The 23,486-nt window shown below is 44.1% G+C and overlaps 1 protein-coding gene across 1 annotated transcript in view; it reads right to left on the bottom strand.

The window, feature by feature from the left end:
* Positions 1–18,769, bottom strand: part of COL22A1 (collagen type XXII alpha 1 chain) — a 296,104-nt gene extending 277,335 nt beyond the window's left edge. Inside the window, exons 1-2 of the mRNA XM_077811037.1 lie at positions 18,679–18,769; positions 13,548–14,114 (exon numbers count right to left, since the gene is read on the bottom strand). Coding sequence (XP_077667163.1) covers positions 13,548–14,114; positions 18,679–18,769 — 658 coding nt within the window. The remainder of the gene's footprint in view (positions 1–13,547; positions 14,115–18,678) is intronic.
* Positions 18,770–23,486: the final 4,717 nt, after the last annotated feature.

Below are 23,486 nucleotides of genomic sequence, written 5' to 3'. Positions count from 1 at the left end.
TCGCTATGCCCCTACTTATACATCCCAAAATGCCATTGGCCTTCTTGGCAACAAGGGCACACTGCTGACTCATATCCAGCTTCTCGTCCACTCTCACCCCTAGGTCCTTTTCCGCAGAACTGCTGCCTAGCCATTCGGTCCCTAGTCTGTAGCGGTGCATTGGATTCTTCCGTCCTAAGTGCAGGACCCTGCACTTATCCTTATTGAACCTCATCAGATTTCTTTTGGCCCAATCCTCCAATTTGTCTAGGTCCTTCTGTATCCTATCCCTCCCCTCCAGCGTATCTACCATTCCTCCCAGTTTAGTATCGTCCGCAAATTTGCTGAGAGTGCAATCCACACCATCCTCCAGATCATTTATGAAGATATTGAACAAAACTGGCCCCAGGACCGACCCCTGGGGCACTCCACTTGACACCGGCTGCCAACTAGACATGGAGCCATTGATCACTACCCGTTGAGCCCGACAATCAAGCCAGCTTTCTACCCACCTTATAGTGCATTCATCCAGCCCATACTTCCTTAACTTGCTGACAAGAATACTCGTCAACTCAAAGGCCAATCTGGATCATCCTAAAGAGCTTGAGGCCTGGTCCAAGTCCTCTCCTTTGTGCCTCACGGACCTTATTCAACACAGCACTTAAACAAAGAAGGTAAGATTTTCAAGAGCCCCGACATCGCCAGTGTCTACAAACAGTAGTTGGAAGGCATGGCTGCCGCATGGCAGGCACACCTGAGCAAGCTCATGGCAAACATCAGCGTAGCAAAAAGAAAAGGAGTACTTGTGGCACCTTAGAGACTAACACAGATAGTTACCCAAGTACAGTCCCACCCAGGTCTCTTGGTACATCCTGGGATGACTCGCCTGGCCCACTGCTGCTATGCTTCTATTTTTATCAAAGTTACCTCCCATAGGGCTGCGCCTGCAGGCCCAGTTGCAATGCAGACATTCCCTGAGGCACTTTGGAAACTTTACCCCAAGTTAATGAGACTTAGGCATGTCCATGAACAGAGATGATCTCTAGTACGGGCTTAAAAGCCAAGAGCGTGCTTAAATGCTTTGCTGAATCAAAGCCCATTTCTGTTACAGTCCAGGCCCCTGCAGTCAATAGGAGTCCTTCTTTTTTACCTCCCTGGGCTTTGAAGCACAGCCCTAGTGTGAATCTCAGGCTGCACTTATAAAAAGCTAATTAAAGTTAACAGAGCTTCTCCTTTAGAGCCAGCGATACAGAGCTGTGGTCTGAGCTGAAGACCCTCCTGAGTTTGATCCCAGTGCAGAGCTAAATCTGTTTTGTGAGCATTGCTTCATTACAGACAAAAAAAGGTAAATTGAAAGATAATGGAAAAAAAAATGAATTTGAGCCTGTCCTATTGTTCACATACAGGTTCTATTCTATACACCTCGGCAGAAACGGCAACTCCCAGCAAAAGTGTCTTTCAGCAATGTTGATTAAAACAGCTCTGTCTCCTTCGCTGCTACCCTTAAGTGTACTTCAGCTGCTGGCTCATCTTTAGAGCATTGTTTCTATGCTGTACTGAGTCAACAGACTGCAGCAGGTGGTAACACCCGGCATCGTTTTCAAGAGCCAATTTATCACGATGTTTAGAAGGAAGATGAAGATAAAGGGAGTATAACCCACTCCTTCCACAGGTGAAGACTTGTCTGCAGCATGATTTAGGAATAGTTAAATAGTGGAAGCGTATGCTCAAAACATATTGTACACCTGACAATAGACCTCTAAATGGGTATCCTCGCCCCCGACTGCAAAGATGATGAACTTGAAAAGCTGGGAGATGAGTGCAGCATAGATACATGCAGAGTGCGTAAGCCTTTGTTATGGAAAAGTACCGTGTAATCACTCAGGCTGATATCCATAGCTGTCACTGTAAATAAAACTACGGCATTGAGTACCTGTGAAAACTAAGTATGGCTTTATTTACAGACTGACAAGTGTTTTATAGTAGAGGGAAGATCTGGTCTGAGTCAATCCTAAGAACAGGTTTCAGAGTAGCAGCCGTGTTAGTCTGTATTCGCAAAAAGAAGAGGACTTGTGGCACCTTAGAGACTAACCAATTTATTTGAGCATAAGCTTTTGTGAGCTACAGCATCCGATGAAGTGAGCTGTAGCTCATGAAAGCTTATGCTCAAATAAATTGGTTAGTCTCTAAGGTGCCACAAGTCCTCCTTTTTCTTTTAATCCTAAGAACCTGATTCTGATCCCACACCAGTTTAAACACCCAGAGCCGACTCACAGAGATTAAAGTGATTTTTCCCCAAGGCGACACGGCAAATCAACACTAGAATTTAGGCTGTCCTGGATTCTAGTTCACGGCTTAGTCCACTGCACCATGCTGCCTGCATTATAGTATTGAAATCGCTTACACGTAGGCTATATTGTCATTGCCAGAAAGTGTGTTTTCACAGTGAGAAAAGAGACCTTTATCTCACTGTAAAATCCTAGTGGAGACAAAGCTCGTTACTGTGATGTCACTAGGTAAGGGCAAATCCAGGTGGGGTTTATAGTGTTGATCTTGTCTAGCTACATCATGGTAGCAAGTGCCTGCACTTTTTGTGAACTAAGATTTTACACGCATTCACTATCTCATGGCAACCCCCCGCCTTTTTTGGCCATGAAGACATAGCCTTACTGTACATCGTTAAAAATCTCAAAGACTTTCTTAGTGTGCGGATCAAGTCATGGCCTAGCTCACACTTTGTTACCCGGGGTTCTTTCAACCCAAAGCTCTTGGTAACTTTTACTCTATGCGAGGTGGTGTCAGGAAATAAATCAGGGGAGACACAGCCGTGGGGCCGATAGATGGCTGGCACAAACAGGACAACACAAGAGTGCTTTCGCTTAAAGCTAAACTTTACTTCGTCTCAAGCAATTATATACACGTCTGCAACAGGTTAGTAAAACACCCCCAACCCTTGATAATTACCAAAGCTGAGTGTGGCTCTCGAGTGGCACAGCGGCAGCCCGTCTGCCAGTGGGGAACACAAGATGCATCCAGAGGGAGAGTCTGGTCCTGAAGAGTCCCCCTACCTCAAACTTTTTCCCCTTATTTATACATTAGTAATAGAATGACATGTCCCTTAAAAAGAAAAGGAGTACTTGTGGCACCTTAGAGACTAACCAATTTATTTGAGCATGAGCTTTCGTGAGCTGTAGCTCACGAAAGCTCATGCTCAAATAAATTGGTTAGTCTCTAAGGTGCCACAAGTACTCCTTTTCTTTTTGCAAATACAGACTAACACGGCTGTTACTCTGAAACATGTCCCTTAAAGCAAACTTGGTAAGTAAGCAGTTTCAATGGTCAAGTGAGAGGTTCCTTCTGATTATCGATTAAGCAGGTGTGGGTTTTTCCAGAGTTTGCGGCCCTGAGGCCCCAATAGACATTCCTGGGGCACATCCTGCTCTTCTAAGATGCATGTATCAGCAACTTCAACACAATTCTTATCAGGAAGGACCCAGGGTCAAGCTGCCCTCTCTGTGGCACCCAAAAACCCCCGTCCCCTCCTGCCTTGGTTAAGCTAAGCCTGCTGACTTGGCTAATTTACAGCCTGCTGACTTGGCTGTTTGTAGCAATAAGCCATAGTGGTTTCAGGCACTTTACTGGTTTGCCAAAGTCTCCCCGTACAACTTGACTGAATGGATGTGTCATTACACACAGTAAAACTATTTCCCCTTGTTTATTTCCCCTTCTACTGTTCTTGTCAACTGCTGGAAATGGCCCACCTTGATTATCACTACAAAAGGTCCGTCCCCCTCGCTCTCCTGCTAGTAATAGCTCACCTTACCTGATCACTCTCCTTACAGTGTGTATGGTAACACCCATTGTTTCATGTTCTCTGTGTATATAAAATCTCCCCACTATATTTTCCACTGTATGCATCCGATGAAGTGAGCTGTAGCTCACGAAAGCTTATGTTCTAATAAATTTGTTAGTCTCTAAGGTGCCACAAGTACTGTTCTTTTTTTTTACAGATATAGACTAAGTTAAATAAATTTAACTCTGAAACCTGTTACTCAGGGTGTAAATCAAGGGAAAAAAAGTTTCCACCATATGTATGACAGGATCCACTTCTGAAATGCAGCCATCTCTGGAGAGTCTGCACCTGTCTGACATCGTACAAGAACACAGTGCAACAGTATAGGACATAAAGTGACAAAGAATGGTGCATCAGGGCAGGTTATCATCGGAGAAAGATCCTCTCAATATTTCTGACCAGCATCTATCTTTGGGTCCTATGAATCCCACAGTGGCAAGTTCTCTGCACTTTCTGCAGAACTCATACCTATTCTCCTTCATCTTTCGTATTAATGCCCTAATGATACCCTTACAATGGAGATTGTTACAGTTCCACATTTTGCATTCCAAAGCAATCAATTAATGATCTATCAAAATAAAGTCTGTCTAGATGTTCAACATCTTTCCGATACTTTTGCTCTAAATTCCAGATAGATCACCAGTTGGAAAAGAAGAGAATTTGGCCTTTGGGTGTAACTCATAAAATCCCTGGTGAGATTGAAACACTAACCCTACAATTTAGTAACAAAAATAACCCATCCTTATAAATCAAGCTGTGCTCTACACTGAGGAAGGAATATTCTTAGCAGACCAATGCATGTGATGTACTTTAATTATGATGTCTGTACAGTACATTCGAGAACAAAAGAAGGTCTGAATATATCTCCAGAAAAGCTCTTTAATATCCTTACAAACTTGCCACAGGGTGAAATATCTTGTTGTTGTGAAGTGGGAAATGGTCTATCTGTGCCTACCTCATGGCAGACTGTCAGAAAACAGGGCAGATGCCCCAAAGTACTGGTATGTTCTATAGATTTCACCAAGCCAGTGACAAATCTGATGACCTGAATCGCTATAGCAGTCTCACACTGGAGTCAGACAGTTCTCTTATACTCTCCAGTCTATCTTGCCACCCAGACAAACTGGACTTTGTGATAAAATGGCTATTTGTACATCACATTTATGTTGCTTCCAGTCCCAACAGACCAGTCCCTTGCCCCAGATCAAGTGCTACTCTAGATCTTACACTAAAAACAACGCTGGTAGCCAATTCTATAGTAAACTAACTAAAGATTTATTAGCTAAAAAAAGGAAATTAGAGTTATTGAAAGGTTAAAAGCGGGTAAAATATATGCACAGGTGAGTCAACGTTTGTAATTCCAAATGGTGGCAGTGATGTAAAACTGCAGGTTTCCCAAAAGTCTTTTCAGGGTATCCCAATTGTCTCCGGAGATCTCCACTCTGCATCTGGTACCCTTCCCTGTAAGAGTCCAAACAGTCCAGAGATCCAAGATCTTTCTTTGAATCCATACTTATAGCTTCTTCCCACAGAAAACAAGCTGACAGAGTCACTACCCATGTGGGCTTTTTCTTTAATGATGGAAAGTGATGAATACATTTTGAATCTTTGACCTCCGCTCATCACACACAAAGACCACTGCTTCAAAATTAGCACTTTTCTGTTAAAGTTCTTCATTTTCATTCCACAAGGATTTAATTTGATTTAATTGGGGATTGGTCCTGCTTTTGAGCAGGGGGTTGGACTAGATGACCTCCTGAGGTCCCTTCCAACCCTGATATTCTATGATTCTATGGCTTCTTTCTGGTTTGATGGCTCGTTTGATGGGTTATTTAGTTACAGGGATATAGCCAATGTAAACGTATCCTACTACATCATAACGGGATACAGATAGATGAAAACAACGCAAGTAACATCCCACTAGTTTTCATGAATTTAAACACCAAATACACTCATATATTTAAACAATTACTTTGATCTATACTAATATACAAGTGAATTGGCCTGGGGCTCTGGCATGAGCTGGCACCTGGTCTGCCTGCATTACACCTAGATTTCTGTATCACTGAATTTTAGTACCTGGTCAAAAATGAGATGGTTATTGGTGGAAGTCAAAGTTAAGCAACATGACGACTCTTGGATGAAATTCTCCTCTGTGCAGAGGGCCAGTTTAAGGCTTATGCACCACCTAAGTCCCACCTAAGGCTTCAAAAACAGTTTAAAAGGGACTTAGATCTTAAAAACTGAGGTTGACATCACTATGGTGCTCAGGGGGGTGAAATATCCACACCCCGGAGCGATGCAGCTATGCCGACTTAACCCCCCAGTGCAGACACAGCTACATCAATGGAAGAATGCTTCTATCAACCTGTCAATTGTTGCTCGGGGAAGCGGTGTGCCGACAGCAAAGGGAAACCTCCTTTCGTCACTCCAGTCTGCTTCTACACTGCAAGATTGCAATGGCATAGCTGCCGGGCTGTAGCTGTGCTGCTGTAGCACCCAAAGTGTAGAGGTGGCCTCAGGAAGGGCATAGACCTAACACGGGCCCTGCACAGGGGAGAACTTCATCCTCTTCTGAATAAAACACAGAAATGGTAGCAAGGTTTGCATCCTCACAGCACAACAATAAACGGTTCTGAAGCAAGCTGGTTTCCAAACCATGTTCCGGTCCTAGCAGGCAGGCAGTCTTGAATATCGTATCCATTTAACAAGATTTTCTCTCCCTATAGGAACCATACAAATAGGGCAGAGTTACTAACCCAGTTTGGAGAGTGGTTCCATGGTTAAATTGTGTTTATGAAACTATTTGCAAAACCAGTACTATTTCAGCTGATGGGGACAGGCTTCAAGAGACCTTGCAGAGACAACTGTTCGTTAACACCGTGGCAAGGGTCACGACTCACCAGTTTAAAGCCTCTGCTGCAGAATAAGATGGATGAGATGGCTTGTTGGGTTAATATACTAACACGTCGCCTTTAAAGGCCTAGAGTTAAATGCTGTTTTTAGGGCTAGCATCAGTATCAGCATGCAGGCAGAACATGTGGTCAGAGACAGTAAAGCATAGTGTCACTGTTCATTGTAGGCCTGCTCTAAAGAGATTACCGTTGACTTCAATTCAAGCCCTGCGTGAATAGGTGCTCAGGTACGCAGACGCTGGGCATGGTATGAGAACATAAAAAGAAAGGCTGACCTCAATGCCATTTCCCAGTTAGCATAGGATGACAAGGCCTAGAGCCAGCCATGATTCAGACTTCAAGGTCTCAGCATCATCCTTGCTAGATGCTGGTTGGAATCCTAAAAGCACCATTCAACTGCCAGTCTGTACGAGGAAGAGGCCAACGCTACAGTGTAGTGGTACAAGCAGTTCGTGACTGAGGTGCATTGGCAAAGCATACACCAGACATTACTAAGCCCACTTCTTACATGATACTGAAACTGAGGAATTTGCTATCTCAAGAGGTACCGTATGAATTGATGCTACTGAGATTCAAGATAATAAATGACCTCTACTTCAACACCAATGTTATCTCAGGATAAAAAGGCAATTGGATACTTAAACATAGTCAGCCTCTTGCATATTTAATACGATTCAACTGGTCACCAGATTCTGAAGGATATTTTCCCTAGTATATATTGGCAGGGACCACAGGAGGGTTTATTTCCCCTCAAAGCACTGAGGAAGGGTGATCAGTCAGGAGTGAGTGAGGATCTTGATCCTTCCCTTCTTCAGTTCTCATGTACCACTTCACAGTTCTTTTATTTGAATGGACAGTGTGGAACGGGGGTGGGGGGGGACTAATTTTTCCTTTTCACTTCTTCCAGGAGAAGCTGCCTTGCTCCATATCTGCTATAAAGAAACTGAACCAGCCTTGTCAGATTTTGCAACGCTTATTTTTGTAGCTTAAATCTTTATTCAACTTCTCAATGAGGAGACATACAGGTCCTTTAGGGTATGTCCACACTGCAATTAAACACCTGCGGCTGGCCCAGGTCAGCTGACTTGGACTACGGGGCTGTTTAACTGTAGTGTAGACATTTAGGCTCAGGCTGGAGCCCAGGCTCTGGGACCTCTTACACAGCAATGTTTAGCCCCGCAGCTTGAGCCCAAGTCAGCTGACCTGGGCCAGCTGCAACTGTCTTTTACTCCCATGTAGACATACCCTTAGTGCACCAGGAAGGGCTCCCTACAGTCTAGGGGATGGATCACTTGATGCTTACCTGTTCTGTTCATTCCCTCTGGGGCACCTGGCACTGGCCACTGTTGGCAGACAGGATACGGGGCTCGATGGACCCTTGGTCTGACCCAGTAGGGCCGTTCTTATGTGCCTGTGCATAGTGGGTGAAGGACGATACCATTGGGATTTGCACTTTGTCTAAGTCTCTATGCCAGGGGGCAAGGCAAAAAAAAGAAGTAGGCCCAGAGTGTTAAAAAGGGGGTGGGTTCCTTTCTGCGTGGAGCCAGCTGCTTGCTTAGAAGCCAGGACATAGAATCATAGAATCTCAGGGTTGGAAGGGACCTCAGGAGATCACATGAAGCGCTAGAAAACACAAGATCTGCCCTATACATATTGTTTTGGAATTTAAAGGCTCTTCAGCTGCCTGAAGGGAACATGGGGAGATTCTCTGCTAATCTATTTTGTTTGCACCAGAAAAGCCTATAAATAAACCTCAAACCCCAGAGAGTTTTTTCTGTGCTTCACTTGCATTCCTGCTGAGTGTTAGCCCAGCTGCTCAGATCCTCATCCTGCCACACGTATACTGCAGACTGTTCCTCATCTGTCCTTTACCAAGTAAACACTAAAAAAGAGAATATAACCCAACGGATAAGTGGCTTTTCTTTAGGGCCTGATCTAAAGCCCATTGGAGTCAGTGAAAAGACTCCCATTGATTTTAGTGAGTTTTGCATCAGGCCCCTACGGCTTAATATTCAGAAGAGCTGAGCACCCACAGCTCCAATAAAATCAAGGAGAGTGGCAGGTGCGCACTGCTTTTGAAAAACAAGCCACTAATGACTTCCAGCGCATGACAAGATCCTCCAGCGTTGTTGGTTTCTATTTCTCTGTTTCAGTCTTATGCAGTTTAGAAGTGGCTCTCACATTCACCATATTTCTCGCCTTTCTGTTCTCTAAGCTGCACGTTGCTTTTTCATAAGACGTAATTTCTCCTGCATCTGAGACCCATCCATTTTCTGATGATCTCAAATGCTCCTCTCCAGTGTCTAGGACTGATTTTATCTGGCATCAGTATAATCTTCTTTCTGCCTCTTCTTGTAATTTAGACATTGTTTAGCGAGGTTTCTTACATGAGCTGTGAGACAGAAATCACAGAATAGAAGGAGATGCTCCCTGGTTGCAATGAGAAGAACATGAGCTTGCTGAAGCAGTGCTGAGAGTGAAGTGGTGTAATAGCTGAGGGCTTCATTTTTTCTTTTAAGACTTTGTGCGATTTGTCAGTGTTTTATGTTGCTGTTATTTGTATGTGACTATTTAAAAATAAATAAGGGTACTAAACCAATAGAAGGGCAAGGAGAATGCAAGAGATTTAATCACTCACTTTCTAGTAGGTTGGAATGCTGCCTTTAAAGTGTTCCTTGTAAAGATCCCAGAAATCTGGCCAGAGCTCAAAACTTTATTCTGCCCTCACTTACACCAGGATAGATTAGGTGTCACTAACACGTTCCATGGAGTTGCTTCCACATCTACACTGTGTAAACAACAACATTAGAATCAACCCCTTTACTCCTTGAACACCAAGGAAGAGAAACGGGGCTCACAGCAGTCGGATCCTGACTGTCCCAAGACTTCAGAAGGATCACAGCTGACCATTTCATTGCAGTGTGAGTAGCTTCCCAGGGAAGGGGAAAATCTTCCAATGTTGAGGTTTTCCAGCAGAAGAGAATTTGCCCTGTTGCAAAATCCACGACACACTGCTTGGAGGAAAGGAAGGAGCATCCGTAACTATGCTGCACACCAGGATACAGCTTGCTGCCCCTCAATTGCTGGCTCAGCAGGCTGTTTCCAGTCAGACACAGCCAAGCATCTGAGGGCAAGCGAGATGAGAGCAACTGAGGTTGCACTACTGCCGTTTACATCATAGCAAGCAGCAGTTAACCGAGCAACCAGCATGCCTATTTCAAAGGTACAGGTACTTGAGGAAAATGGGTGTTAACTGGACCACATGTGCCCCCAGACGGCAAAGAACTTTTGAAAGGCAAGAAAGTTCTCCTGAGGCCTAGGAGTGATTCTTAAAGGGGAAGGCCTTCACCAACCCTCTGCGCCCTTGGCTGTAGCTAGTGCTGGCTACTTTAGGAAAGAAGCCCCCATGGTCTGGGCATTTCCATGGTCCACCCGCTGCAGTCCTAAATCTCATTTGAGAGCATTTACAGGGTCAAGCAACAGCATTTCCCAACCTCAGTCAGCCTCTGTCCATGGGCAACCCCGACAGACCCAGGTTGTCGGCGGGTGGGATCGAACCTGGGATCTCTGGAGCTAAATGCATGAGCCTCTATTGCATAAGCTAAGGGGCTCTTAGCGAAGGCTGTAGAGGACACACATTAATCTCTCTCTAAGATGTCTCGGTGCCACTAGATGGGACAGAACACCACACCCACAAGGTGTGTGGGTTACACATGCAATAATCTTCTTGAATCCAACTTCAAACATAGCCCAGATTTTCCAATGGGAGCTACATTCTCCCTCTGCAAAGCATTCCACTCCCCCTGCCACTCACCTATCAAGGGCAATATGTTGCCAATATATCTTCATATTCTCCACATCTGCCTGCTCTCGTCACTAAATCATATGCAGGTAAACGCTATTTTGAAAGCATGAAGACCCATGGAACAACCCGGGAATCTGTACAGTAATACCTCTCCTCCTACCATCAGGCAAAGCTGTCGCCTAGGTTGGTCAGCTGGCTCTAGTCCAGAATGTAAATGGAAGAGTTTGGTAAAAATATCAGCCACTGACCCACGGTCTGCTGAGCACATGCATTATTTTCAAGTGTGCACTGTTTATTTCCATAGTGTCAGATCAAGCCTGAAGTATTATCAATGCGCTCAGTGACTCACTCACAATGATAAATTCATAGTCTACTATAGCAAGGATTAATGAAAGTTCAAAATGCAAATCCAGTGCGACCAGAGACAAGTGACACGTTATTCTGGAGCAGCTGCTGCCCCAAACCTCAAGATTTACACCACTGCGCTGATCCTCACATTTATATAGTATACTAAGAGTTAGGGCTGGAAGCATCTTTGTTGGCCAATACAGTGCAGAAATTACAGCTCCACCATTCCCTTTCATTCCACGCATGTGTTCTGACCCGACACCCTTCCCCTGTAAACACCAGTTTTCCCCTACATTATTCACCCTAAGAAAGCTATCTGATCTCTGTCTTGCTGCCTCCTTTGGTGATACCTCAACATCCTCTCTCGCCAGTTTTATCAATGTCAAATTGCTCTGCCCACTGGGAGATTTTTTTTTTTTTTGGTTTAGCTCTAATCTGACCCTAAATATTTCATTCGTTAAAAAATAGCAAGAACAGTTCAGCCACAGCAAGAGGCAATACATCATCGTAGCAAGCTGAGCCGGTTTGCATGGACCTGTGTTTGCTGAAACTTTGCTGCATAATTCGGGTATTGCTCCTTTCACCCGGACTATCCTTCCCTCAGCCCAATCGGTAGTCACTGTTCTATCCCACACCCCTGAAGTCTTAATTTCACTTTGTCATTTGATGTCTTTTGCAGATCTGATTGTCCAACCGGTGTCCTGCCCTAACAGTTGCATGTTTCCCATTAGTTCATAGTTTTAACAAAGCCCCCACTTCAACCTTCCTAACTGTCATTACCAGCAGTCTGGATCCCATTGGTTTTATATAGAAATCAACCCACTAATTTAGTAATCTATCCCTTCCCCAAGAAGTTCCCCATGTTTAATAACCCTAAACCCCTACTCTTCATCCACATTTCAGGATGCTTCCTTTCTCCCCATCCAAGTCATGCCTGCAGATGAAAGCAGATAGTTCTGAGTAGTGTCAGTCACAGCCCTCAGGATGAAAAGCTATATGCCTTTCATAATTCCCTGGGCTTTAAATAAGCAGGTGTTACATACATGTACTGTGGACCTAATCTGCAATCAGAATGCCATCAAATGATAACATTCCACCTGGTAAAATGGGCAGATGATTCCTTGATCAGATGAGACAGACCAAATGGTAATATGCACTGCAAGCATTTGTTTTAAGAAACTTTTCTACAGGAATTGGCACATATTTCAATGCAACATCAAGCCACTCTGGGTACATCAAAATGTATAGCTGCAGCAAATTTGTCTGGGCATATCCAGTGTTACATACAGCACGGCAGGGGATAATTGTTCCCATCTCTTTGGAACCCTGAAGGAATAAGACTGTCAGAGGTTTATTTTGGTGTAAGGAGAACCAACACCTTTGATCTGCACTACATCTAGGAGACATCCAGCCTAACTCCATTCGAGGGTGAGATTAGTGCCGGTGCACATGAACATTTATAAACTGAAGTCAAACAAGGAATTAATGTCACAACACGTTATGCCATGTTTGAGTCAGTCCACGACAATGCTGTGTTATCAGCACACAATGTCATGGGGAGAAGGGAGGGATAGCTCAGTGATTTGAGCATTGGCCTGCTAAACTCAGGGTTGTGAGTTCAATCCTTAGGGGGGCCATCTAGGGATCTGGGGCAAAAATTGGGGATTGGTTCTGCTTTGAGCAGGGGGTTGGACTAGATGACCTCCTGAGGTCCCCTCCAGCCCTGATATTCTATGATTCTATGACATCACCATCCACCATGTCACAGCGCCCCACAGAGACTCATCAGCTGTCCTGCAAACTCAGACCACATGATGCAGGGCAGTATTGTGAGTTTCATTTCCAGGACACATAGCAACCTTAAATACCTTGAACACAAAGCCAACCGGGTATATGTGGATCCAGTAGCTGGGAGCCCTTACATGGGGGCCATGGATGGCTGGTGCCTGCTTTTCCAGCTAAAGAGCTGGGATACCATTCATAGCAAAGTATAGCAGGCACAGCAATGCCGCCGTTGGGGCACCCCTCACAAAAAGTGTTTACTCAGGTTAAATCTCATTTGGCTTCAGAATGGTTATTTCCAGGGCTGCTGCCTAGTGACGGATTAACTCTACTCCACTATACTGTCTAATGACAACACAGCAAGGAACCAGACCCCACCCATATACATAGGCTGCATAGGATGCTGCAACCAAATTCAGATGAGATAAAACTTCAATTCTATGTAAGAATACATTGGATACAGAGTGTAAGAGATCAAACAAACAGTTTCCAATGAGCCACTACATGAGAGAAACAGACAAATTTTTATATATAATTTCAATTTCCAGAAATATATATACATTATTTCTCTCTGATTTGATCCCACTGGAAGTTGACCCTTGGTTAATGTTGTTTTGGCCCATACAACCCAGAATTAAACAGACGATGATTGCCACCAGCAGTAAAGTGGCTTCTTAAAAAGTGAAAAATTCAGGACACTATTGGATGAATGGATCAATGGATGAATATGGAGGGAGAGAAAGAGAATTAGGACCCAAAGTTACAAACAAACAAGAATGAGGGAACATATGTATAGGACTTTCACAGACACACGATTACTCTATTACAATTCTCTGTGTATTAAAGTAACAATGTCTCTACTTACTTTCACAGAGCCGTCGTCTCAGTTTCCCTCGTATTTTATCAATGGCATTGTAATCAGAGACGTGGAACACATGGGCAGATTTAGGCTCCGAAGCAATTTCATCCAATTCCTCCTTTAAGGCCTCACCCACTCCCACAGCAAAGATCCTTATTCCAGCCTTACGTGCCGCAGTGGCTGCATCCATGACATAATCCTGGCTCCTTCCATCAGTCAAAAGGATAGCCACTTTCTGACTGGTTGGGTCACTAGGCCTCCCACCTGCCTCTTTGGAAAAGCTATAGGTGTTGATATACCGGAGGGCATCGCCAGTATTTGTGTTACCCCCATAATACTTAATGTTCCTTGCAGCTTCTTTGATTGCCTCACGAGTTTGGTACCTTCCCAAGTCAAACTCTGTGGCTGGCCTGTCACTGTAACGTACCACTCCTACTCGGGTTTTGTCCAGTCCGATCTCAAAGGTCTCCACCAGATTAGACACCCACTGGCGGACCTTCTCAAAATCTTCTTTACCCACACTGGAAGAGGTATCCAAGATGAAGACAAGGTCATAGTGGACATTCTTGCAACCTGCAGGGGCAATGGAAGATTCTGCTAAGAGAAGCTGAAAGAGGATCATCACACATACCTCAACCTCTCTAGTCATGTCTATTCAGTGTACTGCCTCTGTGCTGGAGGCATCTATCGCTTTGTCCCACAGAGGGAGCACAAGTTTTCAGTCTTTCTTCCCTGTGATTTCCCCCTCATCAATTTTGGGAGATCTATAGTAGATCTGGACACCTCTGTTACTTTGAATTCAAACCCTCTCCTTTCCTTCTTTGCTTGCTCTGTCTCCACACAATCCTTTTGCCTACACTGTCTGCATTAATATGAGGCTGCTCTTCTCTTTTAAAAATGTTAGCAGTCCCTTTTCCATTCCCACTTCTAATGCAGTGCATTGAAAAATATTGTCGGATCAAGAGATCTGTGTTGACCATGCCAGTGCCAACCTTGACCTTGAACAGTGAAGCTTCCATGTTCCCTCTCAAATGATAGTGTTAATTTATTTATGCTTAGCTACAAGCTACTATTTTCCTCCTCACAATATCTCGGGGAGACAAGTTTATAACAAGATTATTTTTATTCTTATTCTGTTTGCCAGTGTATGTTGACTAAGGGACGATTCCTTGACTAGTAGCATGGCTTCCTTGACAACAAAGCACAGTTCCTTTGCAAAGGAAACGTTTCCCTACCCCCACAACCAGCCTCTTGTCTTCAGTTGAAATATTCATAATCTGAAGTCTGTGTAATCCAAAAGGCCAACAGGTTTTAATTGCCATTTTCTTGCACCAGGAAGCGAGACTGGTAGTATATTTCGCAGCCACCTTCAAGGAGAGCTTATCACTTTTTCCTGCTTTGCCTGAGGACTTTTTCCTGCTTTGCCAGAGCATTAGCAAGCCAATAGGCTACATAACCACAAAAAGGCCAGTAGGTGGGGAAGGACAGACGACACAAGGTATAATCAGAATGTGCCACTCGGTAGGAACTGTCCCTATCAGTGATGAATTAATGAAATCCTATGTATGTCTGAGCTCATAAAGGGCTAAGTGATCCTTCAGGACGAAAGCTGCTATACAAATGTCATTTATTTTAATGTAACGAGAACGTCATGGCCCCAGATCCTCCAGGGAGGTGCAACTGCTTTGTGCCACCCACTGCCACCAAAATGGGCCCATAGCACCAGAATAACCCGCCATGGGGAAAAACACCTCAGAATAGAGGGATGTAGGGGCCGTAGAGCTGGCATGGCCGCTTCGATGCCACCTCTCCCCCTGCTGCAGAGTCAGAGCTAAGGGGCCAGGGTTTTCCTATATCCTGCTGATCCACAGATGCTGCTGTATCAGCTGTCTTCAGACCAACTGACACTATAGTCTAGCCCTGCACGCAGCTACTATGCATGCAGCAGAGCCAACCCAGCACCTGCTAGAAAACCTTCCCATAACTCTTGTGATATATGAAGCAGGAGGGGGGTATAGCTCCCTTTCATGGATACCCAGCCAGCCAGTAGTTATAAAATCCCTCTTAGTAGCTGTTCTCTACTTGCTCTACCTGTAAAGGGTTAAATAGATAAAAGGGAAGTGAGTGGGCACCTGACCAAAAGAGCCAATGGGAAGACTAGAACTTTTTAAAATTGAAAAACGACTCCCCTTTTGTTGGTCAGTTGTTGTTCTCCTGGGGAGAGGCGGACAGGGCAGAGCTATGCTGTAAGAAGCTTGGGCCAGGTATGAAAAAATCAACAGTATCATACCTAGAAACTACTCATTTAAAACCCCAGATATGTAAGTAGATCAGGAAATGTCTAGGAAGACACTATTAGGTTTATCCCTTTTATTTCTTTATGGCTTGTGGATTCCTCTGTGCTAACCCCAGGTGCTTTTGTTTTGCTCGTAACCTTTAAGCTGAACCTCAAGAAAGGTATTCTTTATGCTTAATCCTTGTAATTGCTCTTTTAAAAATCTAGCAATAGCCTGAGTTCCCAGATGTCTTTTCTTTTTTTTAATTTATAAAATTTACCTTTTTTAAGAACAGAATTGGATTTTTGTGTCTTAAGAAGTTTGTGCACATGTTGTTTAATTAGCTGGTGGCAACAACTGATTTCCTCTCCCCCCCCCTTCTCAGCTCTTTCAGGGAGGGGGCATGAAAGGGCTTGAGGGTACCTCACAGGAAGGAATTCCCAAGTGTGCCTTCCTGAGCTCTCAAAGGGGTTCTGCACTTGGTTGGTGGTAGCATCTACCAATCCAAGGTCAGAGAAAAGCTGTAACCTTGGGAGTTTAATACGAGCCTGGAGTGGCCAGTATTTATTTTTAGAGTCCTTGCGGGCCCCCACCTTCTGTACTCTAAGTGCCAGAGTGAGGAATCAGCCTTGACAACTCTTATTAGTGTGCGTCACCTAAGGAAGAGTGACGTGGTTGAAACAAAATGAAAAGCATCTGAAACCCTCCTTGAGTTCAGTCTGGTGGTCATGCAGGGGTTCCAGAAGTCCTCTCTATTCCCTGCTCTGATCATCGTAGATTACAAATTAGCTCTGGGAGCAGCCAGTCATCTTCAGGGGTCAGCTGGGCAACACACTCTGTGCTCCTGCATTGGTGATGGGAGCTTTGGAGGACTGCTAAGGGGGGAGGCGGGGGAAGAGAGATATGCCACTCAGCTGTCCCAGAGAAGCAAACTCTACTGGGAGGTTGCCCGGACCGATGAAGATGACTTGTGGTAGGATCCTATTGAAGGGCAGGAAGACCGGTGTTTGAGGGGAAATAAGATAGCTCCCAGGATTGCATGATAGAGGGTAGAGTGTTTACACAGGTCACAGGATTCCATATTTCCTGTGCTTATATGAACAAGCATTTGTGAGAATCACCCATCACAAGTGTTAACCCCTTTGCAGATGAACGCCACTGAACCTATTCTGGTGCTGTTGACCATGAACATTTTATGGAACATCATTTCTGTAAAAGCACCGTGCACATTTCTGGAGCCATATGAATGACCACCCTGCCAACAGTGTTCAGCTGATACACCCAGCCATTCAATAGGCAAAGTCTATGTAGGCATGCCTGGAACACTGTACAGCCAATCAATCAATCGTTATGTGAGCGGACAAACATAATATACCTCTCACAAAATGACTTGAGGGCGCATGCTGGCTGGAACATGTGGGTTTTATGCTATGAGACACCAATTAAGCTATGTGCATATATCTCAGTTAGAATGCCGAGTTTTGTTCTGTTCCGTTCCCTGCATAATAGATAGACATTATGTGTCATTTAACTGTAAAATTCAACCAAACTGGTCCTCAGCTCTAAAGGCTACGGGAAAAGTCCAGCATCATTAATCTATTCTGTCTGGACAAAAAGGGGTTAAGCAGAGCTAACTGAAGAACACAAAAGGTTTAAACATATTCAGCAATGTCTATGCAGGTTGCTTCTTTTAGCACATCTCAGTAAGTGTAATTTAAAACCATACAGAGCAGAGAGAAGGAATCCCTTCTCCATTCAGGGGTGACTGTCCACAAAACAAGGTTGTTGAGGTAAAGCTACTGAGGTGTATTCAGGAATTAATACAGGAAAATCCTATGTTTAACAGGGCTAATCCTTGATGGGTCAGTGATTCTTTGTTTATATACTTGACAGAGCAAAGCAAATGCTGCAAAAAGGTTTTCGGTGAATACTGGTCCAGATCTTTAAACATATTCCTTTCCACTGTATAGAGAATCTTTTCCTTGTTTCTCAGAATATTATAACAAAATTGTTTACTGGCAGAAAGAAATGGTGGGGATTATTACCAGGAAACATGGTCAATGGAAACATGATTCTAAGGGTTAGGGGCCATCCAGTCAGCAAACAGAATCTTTCCATGTGACCTATCTCCAAGCAAAACAGCTCACAGAGAAACTACAGGCCCAGAATTAATACTGAACTGAAATGCTTTGCTCAACAAACCAGTAAGTTTGACACCATCATGACCTGTTTGCAAACAGAAAAAGAGACCGTTTGTTCTTTTTTTTTTTTTTTTTTACTAATTATTTGCTCATTTAATGATAAAAGTTTACATTTATATAGCATCTTTCACCCCAAAGTGTTGCACAAACTACATCTGTAGCTCCTATACTGAGAGCAGCTGCTACTGAGTTTCAGAGGGGTGGCTACAGTTTCCTCTCATTTTAGAATAAAATTAGCTAAGGACACCAGAGGGCCCTGTCTCTTGTGAAAAAGGCCAGGATATCTGAGTTTTTAAAGTGTCGTCTAAAAGACCCTGAAGATCTGATTCAAAGCCCATTGAAGGCAATGGAAACACTGATACTGACTTCAATGGGGTTTGGATCACGCCTGTACAGTGTAAACTGCATGCAACTCAGGCTAGCCTGCAAGACTGAAAGTCTGAACTAACCCTGCTACGTCCTGGTCTTGTAGTGGTTACAGGATTCTAATTAAGTCCAGATTTTTTCAGCACTAAGCTACCCCGTCTCCGTGAGGTCTGCTTACTATATTTGTAAGGGTGGGTACATTGCTAGCTTCTTCTACAAGAGTAATGCCCCAAGCAAAGTAAAAATCTAGGTAGCTTTTCAATACTCGGTTGTCCCAGGAGCATCAGCACATACCTGCTCTTTGTGCCTGAATTCTCTCTCCACCCCAGAGGAGTGCAAGAAGAATCAAGACGTAAGGCACTCGATATCTTCCCGTAAGGGGCATAGCTCCCTTCTTCTCAGACGCGCTCACCTCTTCGCCGTGGTGAGAAACGGTCTATGAATCCATCCCTTGCCTAGAAAAAAAAAGAAGAGGAAATTGGAGAGAGTTTATTAACTAACAGAAGCACAAGACTGGAGGAAACAAAAGCAACAATACAAGCTCTGGGAACTGCACATTTAGGGTCGTCTCCTCTGGCTCTCGTTTTACTTGAATAGGCATGGGCTGTACCAAGACAAAGAGGCAAGGAGTTCACCTACTTTTCAAAAGCTAAGGTCTTTTCTCAGGGTCCTGCCAATGCAGAGCAGCCCGAGTTGTCTGAAAAGGAGAGATTACTAGATTATTTTAGTTTAAATGAGCCCATCAGCAACAGCACAATCAATGCAGCAGACTGGAAACCACTCCTGACTTGAGCCTCTCATGTATCCACCTTAGGAAGCACACAACTCAGGTCAGAGATAATGTTTACTGCATATCATACACAGCCCGTTGCTATCTTACCAGTGACCACTTTGAGTTCTTAGAAGTCAGAACTGCTGTGTGCTAATAATATTGAGTACTATTCATATATGAATGCCTCACCATCAGGTACCTTTGGCCTTATCTACATGAGATGGTTGCACCAGTTTAACTTAGGGTATGTCTACACTATGGAGACTATACTGGCATAGCTATGTCACCGTAGCTATGACAGCAAAACCCCAGAGCGTAGACGGAGCCTAAACTAATGGAAGGGTTTTTTCCTAGGAATACCAACTCCCTGAGCAATGGTAGCTATGTCAACAGAAGGATTCTTCCATCAACATAGCTGTGTCTACACTGGGGCTCAGGTCAGCATAGCTACATCGATCAGGGGTGTGGATTTTTCACACCCCTAACTGACATTGCTATGTCAGTATAGACCAGGTCCAGAAGTGTTATTTTACACCAATTAGATTAAATCAGTGAAAACTACTGTAGGGGACAATCTTAATTTGGTTTAAGAGTGGGCTTATTTTGATTTAGTTTAGAGGAAACCACTGAAAACTCACCTGGTTTTGATACAAACTAGAAATTCAACCGGATTCGGTAAAGATTTGCTAAAGTTTTTTTAATACTGGGCCAGCTCCATGTTTTTTTAATCAAAAACACATTTGGTGAATCTTTAACTGTGCTCCTTATAATTATTTGTTTTACAGTACGGCTCACAGTGCAGTTGATGTTGTCTATCCAAATACAGGCAGACAGCACCACTCTGAACTGCTTCCAGTCTAAGGAAACATTTTAAAAGATACTCTCAAAGCTTCTAAAACCACGTTTTCCTCATCAGTGTACAGAGACTCCTCAGGCTTGTTGCCTCACTGAATTTGTGTTTCCTCCATCACTTACATGCACATGGATTGCCTGTTGCGAGATTGCGACACGGAAGTGATGGGCTGTGCATGCTGGTTTATTATTGTAGCATTGATCCTGAGTACTGGGCTATTTATTTTCCTCTTTGAACCATTTGTTTTGATGGAAAACACATATCAGAATAATTGTAGAGGTGCCAAGGCTATACTTAAAAATAATATTGGCAGGTCTAAACTTTGTCAAGATAGATCAATGTTCCTCTAAAGTAAATGAAGACATAATATGGGCTGGGGAAGCAAAATCTAAGAGCCCATTTGTACAGATAAAACTCTCATTACAGCTGTGTAACGGCAGGAAGAATTGGGTGCTGTATATCCCATAGCGGATATCACATATGGGCATGGAGAAGCAATGCTTCTCACACATCCTCCTACGTTCATTAGAAATAACATTTTGGAGGTGACAGTGTATCAGAAAATAAATGCAATAAAATAGAATTGCTCATTCTCAGCAGACACCTGAAATGTAAATGCTCAAGAACCTGCTTGGGTTAACTGGCCACTGGAATCTGAAGGATCCCAAATCAAACATGCTGGTGAATGGTTTCAGAGCAGCAGCCATGTTAGTCTGTATTCACAAAAAGAAAAGGAGTATTTGTGGCACCTTAGAGACTAACCAATTTATTTGAGCATAAGCTTTCGTGAGCTACAGCTCACTTCATCCGATGAACTGAGCTGTAGCTCACGAAAGCTTTTGCTCAAATAAATTGGTTAGTCTCTAAGGTGCCACAAGTACTCCTTTTCTTTATGCTGGTGAATGTTATTGATGCAAGAGTTAACTTGGTGGGTTGCAGCCTTGAGGCCAGATAGGTGCTGGTGTTCCAAATTTTTCCAGCAGGTGTCACTATGGCACGAGGCTCAGAAACTCTGGCACTAGAGAAGGGCGCATAGTGATAACTGAATTGAAATAGCTTGTACACTTGTAGTCAGAATGTACTTTTAGATAACCCCCACGACTGAAATTCCAATCAGAGCCAATGATATTGAAAATGGCTATGAGAGTTTTCAGCCCGAGTTTTTAACTTATTTGAAAACTCTGATATTCATAGAATCATAGAATATCAGGGTTGGAAGGGACCTGAGCAGGTCATCTAGTCCAACCCCCTGCACAAAGCAGGACCAACCCCAACTAAATCATCCCAGCCAGGGCTTTGTCAAGCTGGGCCTTAAAAACCTCTAAGGATGGAGATTCCACCTCCTCCCTAGGTAACCCCTTCCCAATGCTTCACCACCCTCCTAGTGAAATAGTTTTTCCTAAATATCCAACCTAGACCTCCCCCACTGTAACTTGAGACCATTACTCCTCGTTCTGTTATCTGCCATCAGTGAGAACAGCCAAGCTCCATCCACTTTGGAACCCCCCTTCAGGTAGTTGAAGGCTGCTATCAAATCCCCCCTCATTCTTCTTTTCTTCAGACTAAATAACCCCAGTTCCCTCAGCCTCTCCTCGTAAGTCATGTGCCTCATGTAGCATGTAAGAGTCTTTCACTCCCAGAGGACCATCATACCTGCCAAAAATCATACATGACCAGGCTGGAGCATTCTGTTTTATGTAAATTAAAGACAAAAATGGGGGATGGGATCTGGGGATTCCTCCCTGCTAAACATTTGAAGAATTAAGTGCCACTTCATGAATCTTAAAAGATATTTCAAAATAAATTTTTATGTCAAGGGGGAAAATAGTGAACCTGAACCTGAACACCTGCTCCAAATCTAGGCAGGTGCTGTGACTATTCAATATACTTACATAGCTCCAAACCCTTTTTGTTCTAAACCTGGGCCTCATTTGAGTAGAGAGGGTTAGTTGTGCAAAAATATGTCCTATTGTCTGTTTTATATATGGAGGAATTAACTGAGGTCCTGATTCTGCAAACTTTTACCCAGGTGTGATACTTTATCTTGAGTGGTCTGTCACACTGAAGTCAATAGGATTACTTATCTCAATAAAGTTACACTTCCACATATACTAATATAGCAAAGCTGGAGGCAAGGTATTTTCAGTGAGGGGTCTTCTACTGTGGAAGTCATTCCCATTTTAGTTTACTAAAGTCAGAATTTGCCAACTCTGAGGTTACAGTGGAAAATCTTTTTTTTTTCTTCTCTCTCAGGCCCTTCCTAGACAGAGGGATAAAGAGGTGCATGACAGAGATGGGAAAGTTTTCGTTTTGGAGAGATCCAGGAGCACGAGCGTCTTCTTCCTCCTCTTCTGTATGGCAAAGAAAAATGATTAGCAACGTTCAAATAACCATGTCCACATTAGTGAGCCAGTGGGTAGGTAGCTCCAGAAGTTTATTAGTGCAAGTCTTAGATGCTATTGGTAAACGATAGAACTGGGCACTGATTTACAATATAGTCCATAGTTTGATTGGTGTCTATACAGTGGCCGATTAGCCACTGGCCTAATGGGGCCCATGCCCAGGGCCCCCAGAAAAGTGGGTGCCCTCACACCCCAACCCGCTCCACCCGCCTGCCCAGAGCTCCTGCTAGGGAGCGGGGTGGGAGTGCGGGGTCTTGGCCCACTCCACCTGCCCAGTGATCCTGCCAGGAAGTAGGGTCAGGACATGGGGGCTTGTCCTGCTCCGCCTGCCTGGCTCTCCTGCTGGAGTGCTGGGCAGAGTAAGCCCCTGCACCCCAACCCATTTCCCCAGCAGAGGGGGGCACTGCAGGTGGAAGGGGTGGGGAGGGGCCCCCCACTTGCTCTGGCCCAGGGCCCCACAGAAGCTTCATCCATCTCTGTGTCTGTAGTCACACTGTGGGTTGTCTCTCATGTTCCAGAGGTGAGAGAGATGACAGCATCTGCCATGTGATTCTCTGAATTCGTTCAATGCGATCAGCCTAACCTGTGGATGCGGCAGGTAAATAAACCAGCCTGGCCCACCAGGGGGCTTACCCTGGCATGCCGCGTGCCAAAGGTTGCTGATCCCTGGAGTAGAAGGTACTTAAATTCAAAACAGTTTAATTCGGGGCCTTCAGACTTCTGCTTTTACGGCAAACTTTAAGAAATATCAGATACAGTGCAGAAGTTAGAGATGGAAAAAGACCTATTAGGCCATCTATTCCATTATTCCCTACCAGATATTTTCTAGTACTTTGACCAGTTTCAATTATTTGAGTGATGGGATTTCCACTGCTTCTCTGAAGACTATTTCCACCTGATAGCGGCAAACATACACAGCTCACACACTGATGCTGCAAAGATCAATTATTCAGTGTGAAATGTAAGGAACGTGCCTAGTTATGGACACAGTTGTATCACTCAGGCAAGATCCTTGCACGTTTGCTGGAATGGGACAATAGAACAGATCACATAAATCGGAACATTCCTCTTCCTG

This window comes from Eretmochelys imbricata, chromosome 2 (genome assembly GCF_965152235.1).
Source record: "Eretmochelys imbricata isolate rEreImb1 chromosome 2, rEreImb1.hap1, whole genome shotgun sequence".
NCBI classification, from domain to species: Eukaryota; Metazoa; Chordata; order Testudines; family Cheloniidae; genus Eretmochelys; species Eretmochelys imbricata.
Note: the sequence above shows the minus strand (reverse complement) of the source record. Positions and strands in the feature narration are given on the sequence as shown.